The sequence below is a fragment of the Neolamprologus multifasciatus genome, chromosome 6 (assembly GCF_963576455.1).
Source record: "Neolamprologus multifasciatus chromosome 6, fNeoMul1.2, whole genome shotgun sequence".
NCBI classification, from domain to species: Eukaryota; Metazoa; Chordata; class Actinopteri; order Cichliformes; family Cichlidae; genus Neolamprologus; species Neolamprologus multifasciatus.
In genome coordinates, this window is record NC_140444.1 from 25,307,222 (window position 1) to 25,327,637 (window position 20,416).

Genomic DNA, 20,416 nt, shown 5'->3' on the forward strand with positions numbered 1-20,416 from the left:
TGGATTTTCTTTTCCTCATTGGCAGTGAGGCTAAACGGTCACACAAAGCTTGATAAATCAACCCGGAGTTTTCCAATCTAGGTGCAAGTGCACTCACATGAAAGAGGTCGCGTCTACTGACAGCAGAACAACTGATTTTACAAAAAAAAGATAAAGCTGCTATATTAGAACAACATCATGAGCTTAGGCACACATTACAGTCTGAAAACAATCCAGCTGCCTCAGACCAATCAGCATGTGTGGCATGTGCTCTGTGAATGTGTATGCGCTTTAAGTGCTTTGTTCTGTAAGACTGGAAAAGAGCTACTGTATTAAAGTTTAGCCTATTTAAAGCCCAAATCTTTCTCCAGGGTCTCAGTGGGGCGTTTTCATTGGGTTATAAGTGTGGACTGCAGATAGGCACTCAAACACTTTGACTTTGGAGGCACTGTTAGAACAATGACAGCAGCACAAACTACATCTGCTGTTGAAGGCAGTGTGATATGGATTGGAACAAGTCAGTAAGTGGTCCCAGACCAGTGATCTGATTTTTTTTAGCTTCTTTGCAATCTCACACCTCCTTCCCTCTTTTATTTCTCTCTTTCGTCCCTGCGCCTCTCTTTGTGTCCCACTCTATATTTTGCGTCTCTTACACAGGTGAGCTGTCACACCTCTTGCTCTCAGCACCTTGCAATTACCCCCTCCGCTCTTCAACACTCACACATACACCTAAATGCCCCTTGGCATAACGCTGCTTTTCGAACACACAGACACTGAAGAACGAGAACTTCCGAGGATAGCAGAAGCTAATATGTAGTTCAGAGGTTTAAATAGAAACTGTGGTGGAACAAAATGACCAAACTAAGTCTGCAAGTCTTTGTGGTGATGGCACATTTTCTTTTCTTTTCTCTGGCTGATCATCGGGATGGGTAAGAGTTTTCTGAAAGTATTTCTATTTGAAGGAAATTTGAATTTGTTAAACTTTCTTAAAAAACATGCAGATTTTTTTCAGTTTTCCCTAAAGCTGGTAAAAGTGAACGTAATACCATAAGAATATTGTAAAAGCCTTTTTTAAAAGTAATGGTTGTGACTCTTTCTTCCTGTACAGTGTGAACATCTTAAATTAATCCAGTTGCTTTGTATTAGATCATTTAATAGCCTGTTAACATGAAGATTTAAGAGCAGCTACAAATGCAGCTCACATGGTGATCCTGCAGGCAATTGAGTTTTAATACACATTTGCCGATGAAAGCAAATAATAAGGGAGAAATTGTGATTGTATAGAATAGAAAGACTTTTTTGTTAAAGACTCGGGATGAGGAAAGTGTTTCATAAGTAGTTACAGTGTACAGATGCTTTAAATAGGCAGCAGTATGCTTGACAGATCCAATAAAAAATAAACAGATGGGCATAGTTGAAGTAATATGGAATCAAAGATGTAGAAAAAACAAAGCCACGTGATTAAAAAGAATTAAGCTCTTTTTTTGCTAATAGTATGAGTCTGGGTGTATATGAAACTGTAGAAAGGTCTGACAAGAGTTACAACCAATGTTCCCTCTAATTTTTCATGTGTCTGAGCAAACACACAAACTCCCTGAGCGGTCCCTTGGACCACTGTGAGCAACAGCAGACGTGTGCACTGTGGTCACGCCAGCATTGAATCCATTCAAGTTACATGGTTTATTAAAATAATCAAATTACAGCATTTACATTTATGTTAGACTACTTTTAATTAACTGCTTTAGCCCACTTACAATGAAAATTTAAAAAAAAATCTGTGTAGTATGTTAACACTATTGGAAGTAAAAATAACGTGAACTCCAATTTTGAAAACACAACTTTATTTATTTATTCATTTATTTATTTGCTCTGACTTATATTATGAGTCTGTGGTCTGGGAGAGAGTCCTGTAACTCTCTGTCTGCAAAATACAGGATATAATGACCAATGTTGGGCAATTAATTATATAGTTACTTCTTCAAAAAAGTAACTGAGTTATGCAAACAACAAAGTTTTTTGCAGCTGTTTACCTAAAAATGCAGCCAAGGCATTTTTTTTTAATTAACATTTCAAACTATTTACAGAACAATCAGCTGTTCTGCGTCAAAATGCCGCACAAATTATTTGTGCCACTCCAAAAAATAATTTCTTTCCACTATGAGATAAAAGAGAACAACAGCCTGATACCTGCAGGCCTGACAGCAGGAGATGTATCACTCCTGTAACACCTGTAACATTCAGTAGTCGCCTCATTGTTCTGACACGCACAACAAAACTAGTGACTACACTACACACTAACTACACAAGATTTGCGCTAAACGTTGCAAATCTCTCACATCTCAAGACACCGCTGTCACTCCTAACACTTCCCCCCTTCCTAAACAACTAAATGCCATGTTGCCATATCATTTTTTGATTGGTCCACAGAGTACATTTTTCCACCAATAGGGTGGAGGGGTGTGTGTGTGTGTGTGTGTATGTGTTTTTGCTCACAGGCGGAGAGTGCTTTCGAGCGTTTTCCTTATAAAACGCTGTTTTTACGGTTTCTTCCGCAGTAAATATAAACAACAATAGTATTCAGGAAAAAAACAGACATTGCATATATTTTTATCATAACTATGGTTTTACGTGGCCTATCAACACAATTTAAAAACTGGTATAGTTTTTAAATTGTGGTATAAAGTCCACACTTTTTCCGTCAATTGTTCCGTCTGTCCTGCTCACATCTCCAATGGTTATACGTGTTGTCATTAACGTGGCTTCACTCCACATCAGCCACGCCGCTTTGCTAGCTAAAACACCGGTGTCGGCACATAAGGACGCTGTCATAGCCTGTCAAAGTTGATTAGCTGCTTATATACAAATGTGAATCACATCAGTGGCTGGACTATGGGATAAGGTGGCATCGTTCTAATCCCATACTGGAGCAGCCAGTCACTTACTGACTAACACTACAAAACAGAATTGTTAACTTATTTATTTTAATTTCAATTCAGGTTAGATTGTTTTTTTATGTGCGCAACACAGATTTTCTGTGCGCAGAGACCATGCCAACACTGCACAATTGAGCATGCACGCAGCTTAGAGCGAACATTGGTTACAACTGATTTAAAGTGTGGGGGATTCATATATAGAAGAGTAGAAAAATCCAAATACAAGTAAAAGATATCATGAAGATTTTGAGACAACATAGACTTTTTAAATTTGGTTTTGACTGAGTGAAGAAGTTGTTAAAGTAAAAGCTAAACTAACCTTTGGTTAATGCTGAATATTCTGTTGTTATGGCAACCTTTTTGTTCACCATTTTGCATGCTAACCTAGCTAGCAACCTACCTACCTAGCTAGCCCTTATTTAAAACTGACCTTCAACAAAGTGTTACTGCTCCGCAGACTTCTTGGTGACACCTCCAGGAAGTAACTTTGGGTTAATGAGACGCTTCTAAATCTGTCTAAAGGTATGGAGGTTTTGCACACACGTGTCCATCTGATGCAAACTGCGCCGCCAATTTGAAGGTCTGTCAATTATCATGATATGTACAGTCAAGTGATTAAGAATATGCTGACTTCTTTACAAACACTTGCAAACTACTCTCTGAGGATACTAAAACTGTGAGACTCTTGGCCTTCAAAATAAAAGTTGCACTATTTGAAACATATTGACTGTAGCACTAAGGCACAACTTTTAGTTTGAAGGTGAGCAGTCTCCCATTTCCATTGCACGTTTTCAAGTTTTACTCAAACTTGGTTAGTAGAGAAGTTAGAGTAGATCTTAAGTAGATAGTAAGTGCATCTAATTAATCTAATTTAGAATCTTATTAAGAATTTTGGTGATTTTAGCCCCGAAGAGTTTTTTTTTAACCCTTAAGGTTATATTTCTGGTCAAGTGCAAAGTAATTAATTTTTTTAGTTTAATTTTAGTTTTAGTTATACAGCGCCAAATCAGTTTCCTTGAGGCGCTTTATATTGTAAGGTAAAGACCCTGAAATAATGCAGAGGAAACAAGGGAACCCCCAACAATCAGGTGACCCCATATGAGCAAGCACTTTGGCGACTGTGGGAAGAAAAAACTCCCTTTTAACAGGAAGAAATCTCCAGCAGAATAATGCTCAGGGCGTGACCAGTTGGGGGTGAAAGAAGGAAGATGGGACAAAAAGTACACTGTGAAGGAGAGCCACAGAGTAATAATAACAAATGATTAAGTGAGTCAAAAAGGTGAGTGAAGAAGAAAAAAGTAACAAAACAATGAAAATGTTTCTTGCTCTTTGCACTAAAACACTTATAAATATAATAAATATAACGCATGCTACTGTAACCCAAAACAGCAGTAAGCACACTTATACTGCAACCTTAGTATTATTATACACTACACAGGTCCTGTAGTTGTAATATGTAGATGGACAACTCAAATGATGCCTAAATTAATCAAATTACTAATTTAGCAGATGAACCAAAAATATTGTCTTGCTTTTGTTTTGGCTTTGTGTTGTTCGCTGCATATGCACACTGAGACGTGCTCTGCAGTACCATCAGTGAACACTGGGAAACATCTGTATTAAGACTGAACGTCGACTCAGTTTTCAGCTTACTGTGATTTATGTTCATCCCTGCTTGTGATGTGATCTCAGAACTAATCTGGAATTTATTTATTTCTGTTACTTCCCTTCTTCCGTCTTCTCTTTTTCTTCTTGTCTCTGGGTGTTTATGAAACAGATTTCCCAAGAGCATTTCTATTTTTATTGTTTGCGAAAGTGAAGACATTTTCAGCTTAAGCAGTTACTTCTTTGTCCTTGTATGTCCTATCTGAGAAAGAGCCGATCTCATGTCCAAAATCACACCCTATTTATTATACAGTGCATTATTTCTACCTTACACTGATTTCAGCATAAGTAGGATAATCTATCTTACTTCATCTCTTTCACATTTAAATATCATTTTTTGTGTGTGGTTTGTCTAATATTATTGTCTCTGTCTCACAACTGCTTCTGGGAAAACCATCAAAGGGCAAATAGCTGTAAAACTTTATTGGTGATTAATTGCACTGCCTACCTCCCAGGCATAAGAGGGGCTTTGTGCTAAAGCCCTGGAGGTCTGGTGATGATTAATAATCAGATAACCTCTTGTCCCAGCCTCCACAGGCCAGTGGAGGATGAACCGGAGCAAAGTCAGGGTCTCTGCAGCTATGGTCAGACGACTTCCTGCTGTTTTGGATGGAAGAATATTAACAGCATTTGTGAGCGTAAGTCGTTCTGCAGTTCAGTAATGCAACAGCCCCAATCATCCAGCTCCTGAGGTCACTTATGAGCTCAGGGTAGAAAGAAATGTGAGATATTATGACACATACTTTATAATAAGCTGTAACAACCTGAAAGACAGCATTGCTCTTGAGACATTTTTCTGATATTAATTAAATGTGTATAGTTTTTATATTTACATTTAAAGCTGTATGTAAAATGTAAAATGTATGCTGAGAGTTAACTATTCCCCTTGGTTTTATGAGGTGCTTCAGTTTCTTTCAGCACATAATTTATGGCTCTATTAGTCTAGTATTATTAGCTCTGTTTCAAGATGCAGGAAAAAACACCTCACAATTCATTCCGATAATTTTATCAGCAGTCACATCACCAATAAACACTAGTGACTCGCCTCCACTGGCAGTCATACATGCCTATGCTGATGATGATGTGATATGCTTTGACATGATCGAGTTTCTCTCTTCGTGTCATTCTGGTACAAGTTAATCTTGAATTGTAGAGATTTTTTTTCCCCCAGAACTTTGCAGGCTCTTTTAGATGTTTCCTGGGAAACTCTAATCTGGTCTTATTGTTCTAGAGTGTAACCAGTAGTTTGCACCTTGTTGTGTATGTATATTGATGAAGGCACCTCTTGATTGAAGAACTCCTCGATACCATTCTTGAGATGGTTAGATGTCATGACGTTGTTTTACTTAACCATAGAAATAATTCTGCATTCAATCGCATTCGTGTTCCTCTTTGATGTTTCAGGCCTTTTATTGTTGGTGAGCTGGTCAGTGCTTTGTAAAAATGGACCAGATTATTGATTGTGCCACTTTAATAGGTTGATTTTGTTTTTTCTAATCATGACCTTCCTCTCTTGTACTGACATATCTTTTGAGCTCATATTGACATTTCCACTTGGAAGCAGCCAAAGATCTTTTATCTGCTTAATTTATAATTAAATAATGAGAGCCCCTGGCTATGAAACTTCTTGTCAGTCATTTGTCTTAACACTTTTGAGCCTCTAAAAATTGCGAACTGTGCATACAAATGTCTGTAATTCCTAAATAGTTAATGCAATGTGTTTTGTGAAATCCCTTGAAAGTCGCCACTTCAACCAAATCTTGATTGTTTGATTTAAAATTGTCTGTGCTGAGCCTAAGTATAAGTATAGTTACTACATAAAAGAAGAATATAGCCACTGTGACAGTGAGTGTAACCAGCTGAGCTGGAGGTCCTCACCCATAGACACCTGTTTAAACACCTGTTTTAGCACACATTATTGTCATCAGGTTTAATCATTAATGCAGTTTAAACTATTCAGTTATATAAATATTTAGCTTGCTAACATGGCTCACATTAAGTTTTTCTCCATTACCCTGTGCACGCTTCACATGCTGTTTTATGTAGCTCATACCAGTGTGCAGAAGTTACATTGTGTCTGTTGTTGTCCGCAGCGGTGTGCAAGAGGTCCTGCATAAATGGGAAATGTGTGGGACTGGACAAGTGTTCATGCTCCACGGGATATAAAGGACCGCAGTGCAATGAAGGTGGAGTATCATTTACAAAATCGTTGTCTGTCTTATGTTTTTGATTTCTTAACCATTACCTGCGTCATTCTGCATCATTTACCACAAGGATTTCTATCTACCGCTTGAATAATGTTTCATATTGACTCCAGATGTGAATGAGTGCGGTTTGCCGGAGAGGCCGTGTTCCCAGCGCTGCATGAATACGCACGGTAGCTATCACTGTTACTGTGAACCTGGCTACACACTCAGTGCAGATGGATACACCTGCACCAGTGAGTAATTTCCTGTGGAGGGGAATGCTTAAAATCCACATTAAGAAAAGCCTGTGTGCTGGCAGATTATATTTCTCTCCGATCAGTTTTCTACAAAAAGCTTTCCTCCGTCTTCATACCATAATAGGAGGTTAAAGTGTCCGAGGACTCAGCTTACACGTCCTTTTAGCCTCGCATAAATGTTTATGGCTGAAATTTACAGTTTATATTATGGAAAGTGATATCATAACAAACCTTGGCGGTGACAGGGTCAAGAGCAAAGAGCATAAATTAGTGATTCATGTAAGATTTTAGTTTTTAAGGAGCATTCAGTTATCATTTCTGTTTACAGCTTCATTACTGGTCTGAGTGTTGCAGAGCATGCGCTCGTGTACTGTGTGGTGGCATGACAGTGTGTGTGACCCTCTGACCGATCCTCAGCCAGTGTTTCCCTGTCTGTCTTCCAGGAGAGGCCGCATGTTCCTCCCTGCACTGCCAGTTTGGTTGCCAGATGGAGAGAGGGGGAGCGCCGCGCTGTCTGTGTCCCCCCGGCCTCCACCTGGCTGCTGACAACAAGACCTGTGAAGGTAGTGCCTCCTTAGAAACACCCTCAGTATGTCACCCCGTTTAGATTCTAACTTTTCACAGTTTTTATTCACCCGATAATCAGACTGTTCAAATTTGTATTTTTTTTTTAAATTTACCCATGCAGTAAATATCATCAACAGGTCTTTACAGAATGTGTTTTAATCACACTGCTACTCTAGAAAAATATGTTTGATTCATTAACAATTATAGACCTACTTCTAATCGTTCTTTCCTCAGCAAAATATCAGAACTTTTTCGCCTTTGATATTGTTGGTCATGACATTTTAATTTAATTTTAATTTAAGGCTTAGTTTTGGTTTAGGTCAAGTTCTTGATAATCCTACTTAAAGAATAGAAGTTTGTTTTGTTTTTTTTAGTTACAATAACTAATTTTAGATCTGCACATATAAAAATTTAATCAGGTGTTCCTCAAGGGTCTGTTCTCGGTCCATTACTCTTTAACCTTTACCTTTGACCTCTACATGCTCCCACCTGGTACTTTTATTTTAAAAAATCACATATTCTATCATTCTTATGCAGATGATACACAAATGCACGTATTGTTTTCCTCTGATGATCTAACCAGTTTTCAAAAATTAATAAGCTGCACTGATGACATTAACAGCTGGATGTCTGATTAGATGATTAGAACTGAACAGAGATGAGACAGAAATATTTGTTGTTGGTTTAAAAAGTTAGAGGCAGAACATTTGTTCATATTTATCCCCCCATTTCTCTGAAACACAGCCAGTCAGAAACCTTGGCATCATTTTGGACATGGAAACTTGAACATCAGTATTGAAGTCACACCATCTCAGTTTAGATAATCATTAGAATAAGGTCACCAGGACTGATTTTTATCACTTAAAAATATGTCAAAAATGAGAAAATCCATGCATTCATGTTTAGCAGGTTTTGCAAGCTCCTCCAAATTATCAGTAAGTTGACTTGAGCTTGGTCAGAATGCAGCAGCCTTTACAGGTACATGCAAATTTGAACATATTACCTCTGCTCACTTTGTGGGATCCAAGTTCAAAATAGTTTTACCTTTAAAACCCTTCTATTAGTTCATAAAACACTCAATGGTTTGTGCGAATCTTTCAACTATTCCCAGAATTCCCAGATCTTCGTGAGCTGAGGTGCACTTAGCTGCTGTGGTCCTGTTTTTTTTTTCTGCCTGCTAACTTTAGGTTAATTACAACTGTGTCTATATTCAAACCCTCAAAACCTTTTTATTCTCACAGGTCTATACTTAGTTAATGTATGTGTGTAACATTAAATAGTATTTTATTTCTTTATTTTGTTGTTTTTATTGCCTTTAACCCACAAAGGTGTCATGTTTTATCGTTTATGTTGAGCACATTGAGTTTATGTGTAATCTAACTTGCTATATAAATAAAATTGCCATTGCTGTTGCTGTTAGTTGTCAATGTGGCATTATTCTCGTATATGGGAGAGAGTGGGTTTTTATTTTCCAACTGATGTCTGTCTAAAGAGCTAAAGAGCTTTGATTTATAATCATCAACTTACTATCAGGTCTGAATAAATGCTTAATTAGAACTCATAGATGAATCTAGTAGGAAATGTTTGCTCAAAGCTTAAAAATAAAAATAAAGCCTCCACACTCAGTTGAGTGTGATGAAAGCATTATGTCAACTACCTGCAGCAAAGTTACCAGAGAGCCACTGATCTGTCCACCCAGTGGTAAAAATAGCCTTTAATGACCTAAAATGAAGGGAATTACCTAAAATTCTGGAGTCCCTCTCGATAACTCCTGACGACTCCTGTCCTGTAATGAAGCGAACCTCACAGCTGTTAAGGGGCATTCACACACTCTTTGTGGGAGCTAGTCAACTTCAAAGGCAGTGGGAAGTCACTGTTTTTTGTTTTTCTCTCACCGAAATACTGCTCTATTTAAATGACACTGGGACAAATGACAAATAATAATTAAAAAGTCTAAAATCTGCAGGTGTTCCTCCTCTTCCTTAAAGTAAGTATATTACATAGGAAAGAAAATATTTGGTTGTCAGCTTATTAAGTACAGAGACATTTAAATAATTCAAATATATAAAAAATCCTTTATCGCTCACAGAGTTGGTGCAAAATATAAGAAATTCCTTTTAGTACTTTCTGAAGATGCTCTATTTTTTTCAGTAGGATCTTATATGCATTAATGAAGCCTTCAGTAAAGATAATGTATAAGTTCAGCTTGTAAGTGGCAAAAACTGCAGTTCCTTTAGTGGCCACTTGAGGCTGGCTCCAGAAATGAGTTAATCCCTATAAACTCCCATGATAAAATGCCCAATTTTTCAACACTGAAAAGCATATTTACAACCTGGTAGAGGGGGCAAAATCGTTTTGGCCTTTGTGGATGGTTTTCCCTCTTCTTTTTACAACTCATCTACCTTGATAATTGAGTTAGGGGTGTGGTTGTGTTGATTGAGAGGTGTCCCATCTAGAATCTGCAAGGTATAAGGTAGCTTCTCCAAAATACCAAACATTAATGATGAAGATTTGAAACTGGTAATCCAAAACCAAATTTGTGACGTAATGTTGGTGATGTCCAGGTTTTATTCAATCTATACCCCGCTTAAAGTGTCATAAACAGGTCGGCTTTAAAATCTAGTTCAACTCCATAGATCTGTGGTCTTGGTTCACAGACTTTGATAATGATTTTATATTTTCACGAGTGACTTGCAGGTTGCGCCAAAAACCCATACACAGCTTCATGGTCCACACCTGAATTTGTATGCGTTTGGGTCATTCCTTGTCTTTTAACAGCACACCTTTCAAAGCAATGACGTGAGGTCCAGGTACTCATTTGTGTGTTTTAGAAGGTAATTGCTGTTTTGAGCGAAGACAAGAAAGCACCTTTTCCTGGAAAGACTGGGCCGTGTTTGTGTGCACGCCTGTGTGTGTTTGTGTGCACGCATGTGTGTGTGTGTGTGTGTGTGTGTGTGTGTGTGGTCCAGGTGTGGGCTCATGGTATGGTTTGGACTCTGTTCACAGAGTCACAATATGTGGTCATGTCTTCTTCATGGGGAAAAATAAGGCGTCATCATCAAACATTAAGGTGAACACACGGTTTAGGCTTAAGGTGAGATTAGGTTAAGAGTTTAGTGTAAATCTCCAGGAAATGAATGTAAGTCAGTGTAAGGTCTTCTGAAGTGATGTATACTGAGCTGTTGTGTCCCCCAAAATAACAAAAACTTCAGTGATGTGCAATTCAAACATTTATTTGCATTGTGTTCCAGATGTAAACGAGTGTCAGCAGGATGTGTGTCCACCACGGCGGACGTGCAAGAACACTTTTGGCAGCTTCGTTTGTGTGTGCAAAGACGGTTTTGTGATGGGGGCGCTGGAGGGCTCCGTTAAATGCCGAGGTAAAAAGCAATGTTGTTGAGCAGACTGTCACGTGTGTATGTGTGCATGTGTGTGTGTGTGTGTGTGTGTGTGTGTGTGTGTGTGTGTGTGTGTGTGTGTGTATTTTGTGGGGGGGGTTTTCTAATTCATAGAACTTTGTTGTCTTCTTGGACTTGAATGGTTGGGCATGTTTGCATACTGAGAAAATCTGAAATACAGCGAGAGAGCAAAGAAGATATAACATTTCCCACCAAAGTGAAGCCAGAAGTGATATGAATTTTTGAAAATCTCTTTCAAATTGGTTCCATGTCAGCCCCGTAAATGACTAAATGGATCACAGCACCATCCCCACATGTTCTCCTCATCTGCGCTAATTGGCAGAGGAGAGGGGTCATGTGAAGATGTGCTTTGGCAGCAGAGAATCCAGAGACCATGTTTATTTGATGAGCACACATAGCTCACCCACTCAGCTGTGGGCTCACCCGCAAGCTGTTTTTTATTTTTTATTTTTCATCTGTGTGATGAACACTGCAAAATTATCTATTAGGCAGGTTTCGAGGAGTCAGTCCCAAAACCTTTTCGCTCTCTTCCCGCTGATCAATAAAACAACTGTAAAGCAGGTCTAGCATACTCGCATGCTGTGAGGCCATCAAACTATTATTTCCTTCTCTTCTTCTCCAAAGATGAGGATGAATGTTTAACCGGGGCTCACCGGTGCAGCCGTCATGCTCGTTGCTTCAACACCGATGGTTCCTACACCTGTCTGTGTTTGGAGGGATTCTTCGGCAACGGACGCACCTGCCAACCCAGGAGAGCCCCGCAGTCCAAGGCTCTCATGTACTTCAACTACAAACTCAGCAAAAGGACCAGACTCCTGCCACCTGCATCTTAGCTCAACTTCCTGCAAACTACATGTGTCAAATAAAAAAGGGCATGCAACATTAAGGAATGATTTAATAAGCAAAAACAACAACATCAACAACAAAAAAAAACACACGCACAACTGTAAAAATAGGCGGGAACACTTTCAGCCGACTTGTTTGTTTTTGTTAAGAATTTTCAGCTCAGCTGGAAACTTTTTTTGCATTTTCTTTTTTTTTTTTATTCCCAGTCAGGCAAAAAAGTGAAATATTCACAGCACCATCGGCTGCCTGTTTAGTATCAAGTAGACAAACCCTTCATTTAACAAGTGCACTGCAAAAGGACTGCAATGTGTATACTTTAATAGTATGTTTGAGCCCAAATAACCAGCAGGAGGCTTTAGTGCCGTGACTCATCTCAGAACCTCAGACACACGCCCCTGTTTGCACAACACAGCAAAGCAAAATCATTCATATATCGGGTCTGCATCGCTAGTAATTTATAGATTTTTACCCCCTTTTAATGTAAATTTTCTCATGAAAAAAGCGGTTTTGTGAGGCTGCAGATTTTGCTAATAAAAGGCTGACCTCTGGTGGATAGATAAGGGAAGATGCTGGATTTGTCCTACCTTCACTGTGAACTCTGAAGAATGCCGGTGAAACAAAATGCTACCAAAGGATGTGTACTTTGTAAGTCTACCATGTGATTATGGATTAATGCGATGTTATTTTTTTTCTTAATTTCTAATTTAAAAAAAAAAAACCTGTCCAAACAGATGGTATATAAACGTGATGGACTCGCTTTGGAAGCAGCTAAAGCACAGACTGATGTTTTCCTACCTCACTGTTTATCTTCTGCCCCTCTCCCTCTGTTATGCCACAGGGAATGTTTTTCAGACCCACTAAGTCACACGTGGGGCAGACTACCACACAGCAAGAGAGCACAGACAGGTCAGACCAACCAAATACCAGGAATCCTTGTCTGTCAGCAGCTGTCTGGAAACCTCTTCCTGCTTTCAGAGAGCGCAAGAATGGAAATTGAAGTTTGCTTTTTGATGTTTTTCTCAGGTCAATTTCAAGTTTCCTTCCGAATGATTAAGATCGTGACCCTGGGAGAGGGGGTGAGCGGGAGGATTGCAATAGTTGAGGATAATAACTGTAATGATAGGAGATGGTGGTAGAGGGCACTGTGTGTTGTGTCAGGGCCCTCGGTTGTAGTCCCCGAGGCTTTGATGCTCACGGGGAGTCGGGTTTGTAGTGAGAACAAGCAGCTGCTGCCTGCTGAAGGGCCCTGCCACTGACCCTATTCATCCCAACAGCAGGTGTCACGTTGAGTCCCCGCCTCAGCCTCGCGCGCACACATTCACACATGTGCCTCCCCTGCGCACACGCGTACGCCCATGTGCAAAATCACAGAGCTTTGTGCGCATCTACGCACACACAGACGAGTGTGTGTGTGTGTGAGAGAGAGAGAGTGAGGGGGGGCCTGGAACTACTTACAGAGAACAAAGAGGGAAATCAGGAAAAAATGCAGCCTCTTAGAATAAATCTCACCACAATGCTGAGAAAAATCCCCAACCTCACCCCCAGAAACGCAAGAAAAACCTGGTTTCTCTCTTTCAAAGCACTCAAAAGTGTCTTACAAAAGCAGAAATAGAAAACATTTTAGATAAAAGGATCCAGGCCCCTTTTACTGAAAAGGACCTCACACCAAGTTGTGTGTAATTCCTACCAGAAACTGGTTTATTTACCAAAAAAATAATAAGATTTAATGCCAAGGCACTTAGGCTACAAATAAAGGACAACAAGTAGTGGGTACACTGAAAGGGGAGGGAGGCGAGGGGACGCCGGGGTGGAAATTTTCCTTTTTTCTTGTGCTTGTTATTTTCTGGTCCTCTGTTTACACGACACACAAGATTTCTCATGGAGGGGCAGCAAAAAAAGGGGGGTGAGCCATGCAGTATGACCTCGGTGAAATAAAAGGCAACAATAAACACGTCAGAGGAATTTGGACGTGTCTGCGGTGACACAAGCTCTCACAAAACGAGTCCGATTTCACGTACGACTCTGAGGAGCTGCTGCTTGCTGCCTGGCCTCGCCTTATATAAAGCAAAATCAACATTTTTGTCCCGAGAAAGTGAGCAATGATGCTGACAAGTGCACGGAGCCAATGACAATACATTAACGGAGATGCTAGGAACAACCGTGCCACCCAAGTTGCTGAAAGGCCTTTCAAACAGCACCACTGAAGTGTAAAACCACTAAAAACCCCTGTCCTTCCGCTTACTGTCCTTTTCACTTTCGTTTGGAACGAGCCAGTGTTTTCTTATTTTTTTTCTCCACAGCTAAAACTCGCATTGTGTTCCGATTGGACCCATCTCCTCTTACACACACTCGCTGTGAGGAAGAACATAAGGTGGCATTTCCATGAATGAATTAAAGAACGAAATGCTGACCAATCCCACTCGGGGGTAGAACAAGCCAAAAAGCTTGAACCCTTGGCGTAAAATTATAAATCTTGTTAGGAAGACTTTTTCTCGTTTCTTGCCTCTGCCTACAGAAATCCACCCCGGAGTGGAGAAAGTGTGACGGCTCACTGCCTGTGGTAACATCCCCGGGTTTCTTTCTTTCTTTCTTTTTATGAATTTGACTGAAATGAGCTGAATATATATTGAGAAAAACGAACGGCTCATTTGTTTCAGTCACATCACAGCAGCCTAACTAACCCATTTAGCCCAGTTTTGACATGGTGATAATTAAAGCTTCCTGTTATCTTAAAGGCAGCAGTGTCCTCTCAGTCACTTTTAAATCACATTATGTGGAGTAAATACTCTCCACTGTGTGACCCCCAGAAGGGCTTTCTTGTCATTCCCATTCATACTAACACAGTCCTGATGAATGTTTTGCTATGTGGTGGGTAATATGTGTGTGTTTGTGTGTGTGTGTGCATGTGAGGCTGAAGGAAAACCTGATGTGGAAATATCCCCAAGACCTCAAACGTCTTTAAAGTTAACTCCCAGGCACCCTTCATTCTGCACACACCCACACTTCCTCTTTTCTTTGAAATGGATGGAGCTGTAGTGTAACAGTGACCCTAATTCATGTTACAAATCCACATGATGACTTTGAACTCAGTTTTCCTCTCCTTTCTTCTGTCAGCTCCCATTCTCTCCACAGAATATGTAGGAGAACTGAAACAGCCACATCATAACATGAAAGCAGTCTCAACCTGACCGGAATTCGCTGTGCCTAAATCATTCTTAATATGAGAGCCGAGCAGCCTTGTTCGGAGGATTATCCTCAGTAGAACAGGAAAGATTTCCAGCTAATCTATATTGGAATGCCCACTCTGGAGAAGGTGAGGGGAAGTGGCTGGGACCAGAGGTTTCTTGGAAGCCAACACACTGGGTAGCGAGTAGGGCCCAGCCGCTAAGGAAAGCAGTGTACTCCTGTTCAGCTGCAGCCTGCGTGTCCTCCAGCAGGAGGGAAGCGTTTGTTTTGTTCTGCTGCAGAAGTGATTCGCTCTAATTAATTTAATTATCAACAATTCTGACCATCATTTAATTCTGTGTTATTCATCAAGCAAACATTGGCCGCTTCCAGCTGCTCATGTGATATGATCCATTGCTCAACTCTCTTTTGTATCATTGCAATGGTCTGGGGAAAGAAATGTGAGGGTTTGTTTTTATCATTTTATCACATTTTGTTGACTATGCTAGCTGCGTTAGCTCTTGACAACAAATATGTACAGATTAATCAGTCACAAAAATAATACTTTATTTTGTATCACATTTTCGTTTCAATGAAGGCACTCTGGTTTTAAAAGGTGGACCTAGTAACCACAGTGTTATCCATGTCATTCACTGGTTTGTGAACTAGCTTTGTCTTTGACAGTGTGGTCGTCACCATCTTGCTTTTAAAGCCAGAAGTAACCATATTGTGTTTTAACAAATATTTTGGGGGCCTTTATAATGAGCCTGTTGCTGTGTAGGGGAGCACAGAGCCACAGGCTCAAACCTCGACTGTTCCAATAGCCTTGTGGCACAAAGGGTCACCAGTTCAACCTGTACCCGAGTTGGACTTCTATAGATCAGCTAACGCTAGCTAGCTTGGTTAGCAGATGTGGTTAGCAGATAACTATATGAGTGGATCATGCACACACCTGATAAAAAAAACTGGAGCATAGCGTTTTTAAACATGCTGTCAGAGCAATTGACTACATGACAAGCTATTTTTAATTGCCATATATTTAAATTAAAGATATAAGATAAAGATACTAAAGCAGCAATTCCTAAAGTCAAGAGTGCTGCGGTCCGCTTAACAACCAATCGCAATGAGGCCCACACAATTGTAAATTTTCACTCTAATAAAAATACAAAAGAATGTGACATATGTCCTTGATATTTTTTATTCAAAAAGCATAAACAGCACAGGCTGTTGGCTGTAAATTGCTAATGCTACCCAATCATATGCTAAGTGTTAAGCTAAATGTGTGACCCGAAGACCATTGGGACACAAACTTCAATACAAGAGTGGTAAATTTAAGTCAAAGTAAAGAGTGATATATGTATAAGCTAACCACCTCTTGTTTCCAGTTTTAATTCACTTCTTATGTAAATAAATAGATGCATATAAATGTGTAACTTGAGAGTAATTTCAAACTCAATTTCTGTTATTACTGCAGCCCTCCTGCAGTACCTTCGCAGCACACAAAGTGGCCCCCTGCCAACAGTTGGGAAATCACCGACCTAAAGGAAGCGATATCACAGTTGAGAAAATCCAGTTCTGCAATACATTTTGATCCAGAACTAATGATATTTGATGCAAATATGGCTAATCCAAATATTTTATAATGTGGGTGTGGTCACAAAAAGGGTGTCTTCTTTCTTTTATATACAGTCTATCTTTTAACCCGGGGAACCAAAGGGATTAACTCGTTTTGGGAGCAAGGAATGAAGAATTTTTCATCACTATTTTGTTTTTTTATAACAGGCAAGTCTTACAAAACAGATACATAACTGACAATGACAGGAGGGAAAAACAGTGAAAGAAAAGTAGGAAAGATGACAAGTCACAATCGCATTAGACAAGTTTGATCCAGTTCTGCAATACTCCTAATTTTTTAATCTTCTTCCCGCTTTTTGTTTACCTTTTATATCCCACATCTTCCAGCCATGCTTTACAACAACTACAAACTTGAAGCAAACTGGTAATATGCTGTGAGGGGGCAAAGACTGTGTAGATTTGGGGATGCCATATGAGTCTGAGAGAGCATTTTTCTGATTGCATGTGCCCTAAATGTATGTGTAAAAAGAAAGTTCTGGCAAGCGGAGGGATGGGCACAGTTTTAATTAGTGCTGTGCTGGAAGGCTGAACAGTGGAATCGTTGTGAGAAAGGCCACAACAGCTGCAGTGGCTGTTTCCTGGCTATTGAACCGAGCTCTCTCCCCCACCGTGCTATCCCTGTTTTCTCCCCCTTTTTTTCCCTCTTCTCCTGTGCTAGTTCAGGTGTCTGGGATAGCTAAGGAAGCTCTGTGTGGCACACACCCAGACTTGCCGAGCTGGCAGCGGCCACTCTGTTGAGAAATGCATGAGAGGGTAGCTGGCAAGCTCGCTGCCTGGCAGGTTGTCCCACTGGGGAATCATTCAGTGAGAGCAGACTGCAGCCAATTCCCTGTCAGTGGTCAATGATCTCACAAGGGCAGAAGTCGGGGAGCATAGATGTAGACGCGGAGACGGGCTCTAGTCACGCTGTGTAATACCTTCCCATTCATTGTGCTCGCAGTGACCCCACCCTGCCCACGGGGACGCACTCTAAATTTTCAGAGTTGAATTGGGAAATTGAAACAGCGTGTTCTGCGAAAAACTTCAATGGATGGAAATTGTTTTATTACCGCAGTGCTCAAATTGCATGTTTATACACTTGATTTGATGTCCAAATTAGCTGTTTTGACGTGCAAAACCAGAGCACAGAACAGGGTGCTTTCTGTGTTTACACTACTTAGACACACGCAGCCCGTTTTTGATATGCTGTTAAGTGATGTCCTGTCCGTCTTTTCACAATTTGAAAGAACTGCATGGTGCTCAAGAAGTTCCCTCATTTCCTGCTCCATTTCTAAACCCATACAAACCTCAATGTCCACTTAAGCTAAACTTGAGGTCGAACTGGCAAACCCCAAAAACCTCACCTCAGCCTGACCGCATTGCAACCACAGCTGGCAGTCGATCTGAGATGTTATAAACGATCGCTCGAGATATTGTTTTACTTTAGGCTTTACTCTGTCTATTTTGGCATCAAAGAAATCAACACTGGCCTCCATGCTAGCGCCATGAATTACTGGCAAACCATTTCAGTTTAAAAGGCTTCTCAAAAAAATGTAGTCTATTTTGACGGAAAAGTTTAAATAATTTGACGTGGAATGTTTCTTGAAGCCCGAGTTACAGTCTCATTTTCCATCCAAATGTTCCAGTGTTTAGCTGTGAGTCAGGTGCTGCCAAGAGACTCTCAAAGGCGCCTTTGAGGCAACACTTTGGACCATGCTAACCGTTAGTAGTACAACACTGACATCTCATGGATGACCAGAGGATGTGCATCCATAAATATCCCCATACAGACATGCCACATAATGACATATACATATAATTCAGGCTCTATTGTCTCTGTCTAAACAGAACAGAGGGGGGAAGAGCTATTAAAGCTACTAACTCACTGAGGGGGACTTTTGTGCTTCAGTTATTATAGCAACATACTTTATATGAAAAATAGTAAGAATAATTTAATTTACAAACTTTAATAGTACCAAACTGGACTTGACTGGTTCATAGAATGTGTCTTTTTTTAATACATATGAATGCTTCTCCAAATCTGCTTTTTTTACAGTTATGTTTACAGTTATTTGCTTTATTCTGGGTTATAATATTCATCATCATTTGATTAAGCTGTTTTAAAGAAGTGTTGATTAAACTTCATGGCCACATCTCTGTGAGGAACACAAAGATTCAGCCCAGGAATCTGACTTACGCCACTCACAGTTCACAAAAACTAAAAGCCTGCTCACTTTGAAGGCTAAGCCTGTGAGCCTGTGTTTACATGATTGTCATGATTATATTATTGGATATTACAATAAAAAAAAATGTAAAAAAACTAAAAAAAATTCCTTTTTTTTAGGATATTGGGTTTGTTTTTAACATGATACTTGATCATTTTTTATTGATACTAGTAGGTTTATAGAAGCTTTCCTAAGGTTGTCCCCTGTGTTAGTTTTACTGATTTATTTTGAGCCTTTGGCTGTTTGTTAGAATGACTGTTAGTCCAAAACATTTCATCCATTTTTTTTCTGTAAATCTCTTTCAGCCACATACATTACCACTGAGGCGGCTTACAGAGGCAAAACTACAAAAACATAAAAAATTGTGTCATTGTCCAACAAATTACCGACTTAGCTGTATCTTCTTTTTTGAGGTGCACTACCAGGGATCAAGGATTCTGGAGCTGGAGAGTCTGAGTTTTATCCTTCATTCCTTTTCTATTATATTCGCCCCATGAGATTTATAAATGACAGGAAACCAGAAAATGTATTTGGGTATAATAATAAACAGGCAAATGGGCCAAAACAGACACCACAACAGAAAGTAACTAACAGAGGTCAAACACATACATATGTACAGCAACTTTACACTAAGGAAAACACTGGAGAAGGCCAGGCAATTAATACAAAAACTATATTCAAAGAACTGGAATCAGAATACTTAATACTAATAGTGAAACAAACAAAAAACAAAGGTCAGCTAAGCAGCAACAGTAAAAACTAAGACCATGAAAACAACTAAAAAAAAGAAGCTCTAATTAATCACAAAATCCAAAATAACCAACCATGCAAATGCTTAAAAACCTTGAGACCATGACGCTGGGCTGTGTGCCTTTACCTCATTAGTATCACTGCTTTGTTTTTGATTGATTGATTGATTGATTTATTTATTTTATTTTTAAATATCCTTAAAGGATTTTTTTTTTAAATTGTAAACACATTTCACGTGTTCATGTTTTTGAGCTAATCACCAAATGCAGATTAGCTTTTTTTTTTTTTTACTGACCACTCTTTACCACCAGGTGGTGCACTGAATCTACTTTTAGATGAATTGTTTGGCGTAAAGCTCTGTTTATAGGATACTTTCAAGTTAATTCTACTTATTTTATGGCTTTATTTATAAATAGAGCCATAAAATCAGGACTTTAAACCTCTTTATCTGGTCGCAGACTCACTTGCTGTGCAATTTGATGCTGGGTGAAATTTGAAGTATTATGAAAATGTGTGTGTTGCCCCACTTTGGTTTATTTATTGGTGCATGTGGAGTATTGTGCATCTAATGATTAAAGGGGGTTTGTGTGAAAAATAAATGGGGACCTTAATAGGTGATTGAAGAAGATCGGTTTTCTATTTTTATCTGTGTAAATAAAGTAAAACTGATTTAAATTTGGCTTAGTGCTTTTGAATAAAATCATTGTTCAAATGTTAACTATTTTGTGTATCTCCTGTTTAGATCATCATGTAAGCTTTAGTCTGATTTGATAAAAACAGAAAATGACGTAAGTGACTAAGTGCGGATAC

General features: G+C 39.4%; 1 protein-coding gene across 1 annotated transcript; it reads left to right on the forward strand.

Annotated features, from left to right (window-relative positions):
- The first annotated feature begins 211 nt into the window (after positions 1–211).
- On the forward strand, positions 212–16,501 carry LOC146517100 (epidermal growth factor-like protein 6). Its single transcript, XM_085162967.1, has 7 exons — positions 212–908; positions 5,106–5,215; positions 6,671–6,763; positions 6,895–7,017; positions 7,464–7,583; positions 10,839–10,967; positions 11,631–16,501. Exons 1-7 carry the CDS (start codon positions 832–834, stop codon positions 11,837–11,839), a joined length of 861 nt encoding a protein of 286 aa, XP_085019093.1. The 5' UTR covers positions 212–831; the 3' UTR covers positions 11,840–16,501.
- Positions 16,502–20,416: the final 3,915 nt, after the last annotated feature.